General features: G+C 37.0%; 1 protein-coding gene across 3 annotated transcripts; it reads left to right on the top strand.

Moving 5' to 3' along the window:
* The first annotated feature begins 2,773 nt into the window (after window positions 1-2,773).
* Window positions 2,774-4,606, top strand: LOC127871260 (putative uncharacterized protein DDB_G0283223). 3 transcript variants are annotated; one of them, XM_052414014.1, is made up of 2 exons: window positions 2,774-4,166; window positions 4,442-4,606. In XM_052414014.1, exons 1-2 carry the CDS (start codon window positions 3,923-3,925, stop codon window positions 4,483-4,485), a joined length of 288 nt encoding a protein of 95 aa, XP_052269974.1. In that variant the 5' UTR covers window positions 2,774-3,922; the 3' UTR covers window positions 4,486-4,606. The 3 variants fall into 3 exon arrangements, with proteins under 3 accessions (XP_052269974.1, XP_052269975.1, XP_052269973.1); XM_052414015.1 differs by having other exon boundaries at window positions 2,774-4,170; XM_052414013.1 differs by having other exon boundaries at window positions 2,774-4,180.
* The last annotated feature ends 5,277 nt before the right edge of the window (window positions 4,607-9,883 follow it).

The raw sequence follows: 9,883 nt of genomic DNA, 5'->3' as shown, positions 1-9,883 counted from the left end.
TAGGGCCTATATTGAAGTATTTGCACATGCAGAGAATATTTGTTTCAGCCTTTTTTTCAGCAGTAGAGCGATACAGGGCCATCATGGCCCTCTTGTTTATAAGAATATGTCAAAATGGGCAAAAGTCAGGGACAATACTGTCTAAATGCCCTTTTAACAACTCTGGTGACAAGCGGCTGTAGTATATTTTCTCTGTAAATTTACAGCGAAACACATAATGTCATCATCATAAATGTATTGCTTACATGTATATAAATATTTTACGAGTTCTTACCCAGTATTTATACAAATTAACCTTGATATTTATGAAAAACACCATCTCCCTGTAAAGTGTAAAGAGAGAAGGCATTTGTTCAACAGTTAAATTATGTTCAGTACCGTTAAATTGCAAGCAACGAACATGAAAAATTCAGTTCCCAATTCATCGAGTTTTTAAAAAGTTCAACTTTGCTTAAGTAATAATGCATCAATGTTGATTCTAAAGGAAAAAAGGGTAATCATTTATGCCTAAACTGTTCTGCTGTCTAGAAGCGAAGACGGCATAAACAAGCTTTACAACATGTATAGTTTTAGTTACTTAACAATCTAAAATTAATGTAATTCTAAGTTTGCTGTCGTATTCTTCCCTCAAATCATACATGTTTCTTGCATAATTGAATGTTCATGTCCATGGATCACAATGTATATAGAAACAAACATTATTTTGAATTATCTTTCACAGTTATATATTTAATATTAGGTTAATTTTGGGATACACTAAAGCAAATATTAACATAATCATTTGTCTCAAAATGAATCATCCTCTGAAGCCCCCGATGGGATTCAAACCCATACCTCTTTCCTCTGGTGAGGAAAGTATTCTATCTTAAAATACAAGGGCATGTAAGAGGAAAACTAGCAATTTCAAATGGACGTTTTCACAGATTAGACATGTATTGAAGTTTGTTATTAAATACTTTAAATTGAGAAGTAAACATTTGAGCAAAATACCTCAATAAAAAAAACAATAAATTTAAAAAAAAGAAAGGAAGTCTTCCTTAACTGGGCTCGATCCACTGACCCTTGGAGTAAAAGCTTAAACCAATGGGCCATCAGTGCTCCCATATAGTCAGTGGTTTATTTAATACTTTATATAAGCAATCTTGTAATGTCACAAAATCTAATTATAACATAAGAACTCCCCAAATTATTTTTTTCATTATAGACTCTATGCTATATTGATAAATGCAAACATTGGATCTAAAAAGCTGCAATAAAGAAAAACAAGAATAAAATTGAATAAAAATATAAAAGTAACCCTCAAATGGGCTCGAACCATTAACCCCATGTAGTAAAAATCTACCGTTTAGACCACTAGGCCATCCATACTCATACAATGAGTGATGTGTTTCATACTTTATCAAGTTTATGTAAGCAATCCTCGTATCTCACAAAATATAACGAAAACAGTCGATTTAATTTTTAAATTTACTCGATGTCAATACTATCAGTATGTCAGTAATGGCATCTTTAAATTTTAACAAGTTTTTAAGTACGTAGTGGGAATTCACAGATCTACATTAAATTATTACTTAAAGAATGTTATCTTGAAAAAGACGAGCTAAATCACACATTTTAATTTTTCCTCTTTACGAGGGGCCGCCATCTTGTTTTATTAAGTAGTTCCAAAGCCAATATGACGGCCGCCTACGTACATCAGAGAGACGGTGTGGTGTAGCCCACTGTCCGATGCGTTCAGATTGTACAGCCGAGGTTTACAAACTATCTGATAAGTACTGTGTGTTGTGTGCTTAACAACCTTTTCTGATTGGCTGAATTCAAACACAGATGGTTTACCTCTTGGTTTGAAATACTGGACGGTACACATGTTAGAAAATATACAGGTTAAACTTGTTGCTAAAATGAAATTAAATTAATTTCACAAACAGTAGAGATGAGTTATTCTATTACCAACAATTTCTTAAAAATAATAATGTATAATTGATATCATTTGGAAAGTGACATGAAGTGTTGTTTAAGAGTGATGAATACAGTGTTTCAGCAGTCTGTCTAGGAATAGAACAACAACTGAAGGTTTGTGCTTTTCATAATATTTCTAAATATTCCTTAAAATTAATGATTCATATGTCATCATTGTAGACCTTTTTTGGATGTGATATTTATGGCAAATATTAATTTAAATGCTGCTGTTATACGAATTTTTAATAGTGCAGTTTGCAGCTTGATAAAGGAAGTAATTATACCTAATGTGTAGAAATTAATAAGGTTGAATGTATAGTATTGGAAGTTTATCATGCTAGGGAACTCAGGCTTAAAGGGAGTTTTGTGCTTTGCATGATGAGCACTCAAAGCTCATTAATGATGTTAATGTTTATAAATAAATTAATTAAATTTTTAGTTTTCACTGTGCATTTTCATACCAATAGAATTACACATCATTCTAATTGTAGCAATATTAAATATGTACTAATCATTTCAACAAATTAAGTTGAAATAAAAAGATAATGTTTTAAATATATTTTGTCATAATTATGCCCCCCTTTGAAGAAGAGGGGGTATATTGCTTTGCTCATGTCGGTCGGTCGGTCTGTCGGTCCGTCCACCAGGTGGTTGTCAGATGATAACTCAAGAACGCTTGGGCCTAGGATCATGAAACTTCATAGGTACATTGATCATGACTCGCAGATGACCCCTATTGATTTTAAGGTCACTAGATCAAAGGTCAAGGTCACGGTTACCCGAAATAGTAAAATGGTTTTTGGATGATATCTCAAGAACGCATACTCCTAGGATCATAAAACTTCATAGGTAGATTGATCATGACTTGCAGATGACCCCTATTGATTTTCAGGTCACTAGGTCAAAGGTCAAGGTCACGGTGACCCTAAATAGTAAAATGGTTCCCGGATGATAACTCAATAACGCATACGCCTAGGATCATGAAACATCAACGTTAGATAGATCATGACTCGCAGATGACCCCTATTGATTTTGAGGTCACTAGGTCAAAGGTCAAGGTCACGGTGACCCGAAATAGTAAAATGGTTTTTGGATGATAACTCAAGAAGGCATACGCCTAGGATCATGAAACTTCATAGGTAGATTGATTATGACTCGCAGATGATCCCTATTAATTTTGATGTCACAAGGTTAAAGGTCAAGGTCAAGCTGACCCGAAATAGTCAAATGATTTTCGGATGATAACTCAAGAACGCAAACGCCTAGGATCATGAAACTTCATAGGTAGATTGATCATGACTCGCAGATGACCCCTATTGATTTTCAGGTCACAAGGTCAAAGGTCAAGGTCACGGTGACCCTAAATAGTAAAATGGTTTCCGGATGATAACTCAAGAACGCATACGCCTAGGATCATGAAACTTCATCGTTAGATAGATCATGACTCGCAGATGACCCCTATTGATTTTGAGGTCACTAGGTCAAAGGTCAAGGTCACGGTGACCCGAAATAGTAAAATGGTTTTCGGATGATAACTCAAGAACGCATATGCATAGGATCATGAAACTTCATATATACATTGATCATGACTCGCAGATGACCCCTATTGAATTTCAGGTCACTAGGTCAAAGGTCAAGGTCACAGTGACAAAAAACGTATTCACACAATGGCTGCCACTACAACGGACAGCCCATATGGGGGGCATGCATGTTTTACAAACAGCCCTTGTTTTGTTTAGTTTTAATCTAACCTGAGCAAAAAATGCTCATTAACTTGGCTGGTGTTCTACAGACTGAGCTATCCAACAACCTGACACTTTATCTCCTAAATTGACTTATTCAAAATGTGACATAAGATCAAAATTACATTTATTTGAGTAACCAGTAGGACTTCAATATTAAGGGTAGATGACTACAGATTTATTGATTTCTATGGTTTGTCATACTTTTTTTTGACAGCTTGATGGCCGATTTACAGAGCAACAGCAACAGTTTTAGCAGCAACTTCTCCAACAGCAGCAACTTCTCCAACAGCATCAACCACTGCAGCAGCAAAAACAACAACTCCAGCAGCAACCAACCTAGCAGCAGCAACAACCACCCCACCAACAACAACCGCAGCAAAAACAACTCCCAACAACAACAACCAGATCTTCAACCAGATTATCAAGACCTGCCTGCACCAGACGCTGTCAACAGGACATATGGTGGGTACACAAAAGTAATTATTACAAAAAGTATATAACTCAAAACTGCAGTATGCGGTGGCAAACAGAAACATCAGTTATTGCTAACTGATCTGAATTCACTTTTAAAGAGTCAAACAATTTTATCTTTACTCTGTAATTTGTAAAATTATTTTAATGTCTTATTATGTCACAGAAAAGTGCTGGTAAAAGAACTAATTTTCTTTGAGCAAAAAAAAAAGTAATTTAAACTTTTTATATGAAGTTACAGAATTTAATGTAAACATTTATTTCAGGCCCAGCTGCTATACGACATCACTGGCATAACAGATGCCAGTAAGGCTGCAAAGAAGTTGTTCCGCTGCCTGTACAGGGAGGAGGAGTGAAATAAAGTGAAGGACTGTGAAACACTAGAGTACTTGAAATATTCTGTTTTGTTAAGAGTGTATATATCCATTGTCTACTTCAAATAATAAATTGTTATACATTATTTCTTTACCTAATTAGTATTTTATTTATCCTTTTTAGCTCATCTATTTTTTGAAAAAAAAAAAGAGCTATTGTCATCACCTTGGCGTCGGCGTCGGCGTTGGCGTCTGGTTAAGTTTTGCGTTTAGGTCCACTTTTCTCAGAAAGTATCAATGCTATTGCATTCAAACTTGGTACACTTACTTACTATCATGAGGGGACTGGGCAGGCAAAGTTAGATAACTCTGACGTGCATTTTGACAGAATTATGTGCCCTTTTTATACTTAGAAAATTGAAAATTTTGGTTAAGTTTTGTGTTTAGGTCCATTTTATTCCTTAAGTATCGAAGCTATTGCTTTCATACTTGCAACACTTACTAACTATCATAAGGGGACTGTGCAGGCAAAGTTATGTAACTCTGACTGGCATATTGACAGAATTATGTGCCCTTTTTATACTTAGAAAATTGAAAATTTGGTTAAGTTTTGTGTTTAGGTCCACTTTATTCCTACAGTATCAAAGCTATTGCTTTCATACTTGCAACACTTATTAACTATCATAAGGGGACTGTGCAGGCAAAGTTATGTAAATCTGACTTGCATTTGGACGGAATTATGGGCCATTTATACTTAGAAAATTGAAAATTTGGTTAAGTTTTGTGTTTTGGTCCACTTTACCCCTAAAGTATCATGGATATTGCTTTCATACTAGGAACACTCGCAAACTATCATAAGGGGACAGTAAAAGGACAAGTTGCATAACTCTGGTTGTCATTTTTACGGAATTATGGTCCTTTTTGACTTGGTAACTTTGAATATATGGTAAAATTGTGTGTTTCGATCCACTTTACTTCTAAATTATCAAGGCTATTGCTTTCAAACTTCAAATACTTTTATGCTATCATGAGGTTACTGTACCTGGCAAGTTGAATTTTACCTTGACCTTTGAATGACCGTGACTCTCAAGGTCAAATTATTAAATTTTGCTAAAAATGCCATAACTTCTTTATTTATGATTAGATTTGATTGATACTTTGACAAAACTACTCTTACCTGACATACCACAATAGACTCCACCCAAACCATCCCCCGTGCCCTCCCCCCCTCCCCCCCCCCCCCGATTCCCCCCCCCTATTTTTTTTTTAAGATCATCTCACAAATGACCACCACACCCTCACACTATACCCCCCCCCCACCCCTACCCCCCCCCCCCCAATTTGTTTATGTCCCCCACTATGGTAGTGGGGGACATATTGTTTTTGCCCTGTCTGTTGGTTGGTCTGTTGGTTGGTTGGTCTGTTGGTTGGTTGGTTGGTTTGCGCAAACTATAACATTTGCAATAACTTTTGGAATATTGAAGATAGCAACTTGATATTTGGCATGCATATGTATCTCATGGAGCTGCACATTTTGAGTGGTGAAAGGTCAAGGTCAACGTCATCCTTCAAGGTCAAAGGTCAAATATATGGTTCAAAATCGCTCATTTAATTTACACTTTTGCAGTATTTCAATATTCAAGATAGCAACTTAATATTTGACATGCATGTGTATCTCATAGAGCTGCACATTTTGAGTGGTGAAAGGTCAAGGTCATCCTTCAAGGTCAGAGGTCAAAATTATGTGGACAAATTGCTCATTTTTAGCTCATCTTTTTTTTGAAAAAATATTGTCATCACCTTGGCGTAGGCGTCGGCGTCCGGTTAAGTTTTGCGTTTAGGTCCACTTTTCTCAGAAAGTATCAATGCTATTGCATTCAAACTTGGTACACTTACTAACTATCATGAGGGGACTGGGCAGGCAAAGTTAAATAACTCTGGCATGCATTTTGACAGAATTATGTGCCCTTTTTATACTTAGAAAATTGAAAATGTTGGTTAAGTTTTGTGTTTAGGTCCATTTTATTCCTTAAGTATCAAAGCTATTGCTTTCATACTTGCAACACTTACTAACTATCATAAGGGGACTGTGCAGGCAAAGTAATGTAACTCTGACTGGCATTTTGACAGAATTATGTGCCCTTTTTATACTTAGAAAATTGAAAATTTGGTTAAGTTTTGTGTTTAGGTTCACTTTATTCCTTCAGTATCAAAGCTATTGCTTTTATACTTGCAACACTTATTAACTATCATAAGGGGACTATGCAGGCAAAGTTATGTAACTCTGACTGGCATTTGGACGGAATTATGGGCCCTTTATACTTAGAAAATTGAAAATTTGGTTAAGTTTTGTGTTTTGGTCCACTTTACCCCTAAAGTATCATAGATATTGCTTTCATACTTGGAACACTCGCAAACTAGCATAAGGGTACAGTAAAAGGACAAGTTGCATAACTCTGGTTGTCATTTTTACAGAATCATGGCCCTTTTTTGACTTAGTAACTTTGAAAATATGGTTAAATTTTGTGTTTCGATCCACTTTACTTCTAAATTATCAAGGCTATTGCTTTCAAACTTCAAATACTTTCATGCTATCATGAGGTTACTGTACCTGGCAAGTTGAATTTTACCTTGACCTTTGAATGACCTTGACTCTCAAGGTCAAATTATTAAATTTTGCTAAAATTGCCATAACTTATTTATTTATGATTAGATTTGATTGATACTTTGGCAAAACTACTCTTACCTGACATACCACAATAGACTCCACCCAAACCATCCTCGTGACCTCCCCATCCCTCCCCCCCCCTCCGAATCCCCCCCCCTATTTTTTTTTTATTTTTTTAAGATCATCTCACACATGACCATCACACCCTCACACTATACCCTCCCCCCGACCACACACCCCAAATTTATTTTTTTTGAAACGGTTAAAAAGCACAAATATTTATTTTTATTATTTTATGTTTGAATACCGTCCAACCATCGCACCCAAGAATCCCCCCCACCCCACCCCCCCTCCCCCGAATCCCCCCCCCCCTTAATATTTTTATTTTTTATTTTAAGATCATCTCACAAATGACCACCACACCCTCACACTATATCCCCCACCCCCCCCCCCCCCCCAATTTTTTTTTAAATGGTAAAAACACAAATATTTATTTTTATTATTTTATGTTTGAAATTCCGTCCAACCATCGCACCCAAGAATCCCCCCCCCCCCCCACCCGAATTTTTAATTTTTTTTGCATTTTTTTTCCGCTTTTTTGGAAGATAATGTAATAAATGTCCACACCCCCACATTATACACCCGTCTTCACTCCACCCCTCCCTCCTTTGTGATTGAAAATGAAAGTCCCTTCACCTTTTAAAAAAAAATAGATGAGCGGTCTGCATCCGCAAGGCGGTGCTCTTGTATTAGTACTTTTGCAATATTGAAGATAGCAACTTGATATTTGGCATGCATGTGTATCTCATGGAGCTGCACATTTTGAGTGGTGAAAGGTCAAGGTCATCCTTTAAGGTCATAGGTCAAATATATGTGGCCCAAATCGCTTATTTTATGAATACGTTTGCAATTTTGAAGATAGCAACTTGATATTTGGCATGCATGTGTATCTCATGGAGCTGCACATTTTGAGTGGTGAACGGTCAAGGTCAAGGTCATCCTTCAAGGTCAAATATATGGGTCAAAATTGCTCATGTAATGTCACTTCTGCGATATTGAAGCTAGCAATTTTATATTTCAAATGCATGTGTATCTCATGGAGCTGCACATTTTGAGTGCTGAAGGGTCAAGGTCAAGGTCATCCTTCAAGGTCAAATGTCATATAGGGGGACATTGTGTTTCACAAAAACATCTTGTTTGGAACGGTTGAAAAACACAAATATTTAATTTTATTATTTTATTTTTGAAATACCCTCCAACCATCGCACCCAAGAATCCCCTCCCCCCCCCCCACCCCCTATTTTTAACCAGGTTTTCCGAAGGAAAAAACTGGTTATTAGATTGGCGAATGCGGGCGGGCTCTCTGGCGGGCTGGCTGGCTGGCGGGCTGGCGGAATAAGCTTGTCCGGGCCATAACTATGTCGTTCATTGTCAGATTTTAAAATCATTTGGCACATTTGTTCACCATCATTGGACGGTGTGTCGCGCGAAATAATTACGTCGATATCTCCAAGGTCAAGGTCACACTTTGAGTTCAAAGGTCAAAAATGGCCATAAATGAGCTTGTCCGAGCCATAACTATGTCGCTCATCGTCAGATTTTAAGATCATTTGGCACATTTGTTCACCATCATGGGACGGTGTGTCCCACGAAAGAATCACGTCAATATCTCCAATGTCAAGGTCGCCACGACTAAAAATAGATTTTAAAAAAAAAAAAACTTACAAAGGGGGTTAATTTTTTTTGGTCATTTCAAAAGTTCAGTTTGAGTTTTCTCCCTTTATCAGATTTTTTTTTCACAATGAAAACCTGGTTTTGTGACAATTTTGTCCCTTGTTTATTTTTTTTTAAGATCATCTCACAAATTACCACCACACCCTCACACTATACCCCCCCCCCCCCCCAATCCCCCCCCCAAAAAAAAAGGATTTATTTTTTTTTGCATTTTTTTTTCCGCATTTTTGGAAGATAATGTTATAAATGTCCACACCCCCACACTATACACCCCTCTTCACTCCACCCCTCCCTCCTTTGTGATTGAAATTGAGAGTCCCTTCACCTTTAAAAAGAAAATAGATGAGCGGTCTGCACCCGCAAGGCGGTGCTCTTGTTTTATTTAGGTGACAGTCAAACTGAGAATGCAAAGTGCCATCAATATCCGTATAATAATGACTAATTGAACATCTTTTTCCACTTTGCCATCGTTTGTGGCAAACGGTGTAAAATATTACACCGTTTTCCACTGGATGGCAAACGATGGCATTTTGTTTAAATACTCCACCGTTTGCCATCGTCTGTGGCAAACGATGTAAAAGTTTTACATCGTTTTCCACTGGATGGCAAACGATGGCATTTTGTTTCAACACTCCACCGTTTGCCAGAAAATGCCACCAAATGCCATCGATGATGTAAACTCTTCCACTGTCCTCTTTTTTTCACTGTTTTCCACCAATTTTCATCGAATTTGATGTTCCAATACTCCACCATTTGCCACTCTTTTTTCCATGTAAAACGATGCCAATCGCTGGCAAATCTACAGACGGGGAGGCCACATTTATTTTCCTATCTTCATGAAACTTAGTCAGAAGATTTGTCCTAATGATATCTTTGATGAGTTCGAAAATAGTTTCGGTTGCTTAAAAAACATGGCCACCAGGGGGCGGGGCATCTTTCCTAATATGGCTATATATCATGCATAAGTAAAACCTTGTCAACACTCAAGAGGC

This window comes from Dreissena polymorpha, chromosome 3 (assembly GCF_020536995.1).
Source record: "Dreissena polymorpha isolate Duluth1 chromosome 3, UMN_Dpol_1.0, whole genome shotgun sequence".
Taxonomy (NCBI): Eukaryota; Metazoa; Mollusca; class Bivalvia; order Myida; family Dreissenidae; genus Dreissena; species Dreissena polymorpha.
The sequence above is the reverse complement of the archived record's forward strand: the minus strand, read 5'-3'. Positions and strand labels throughout refer to the sequence as shown.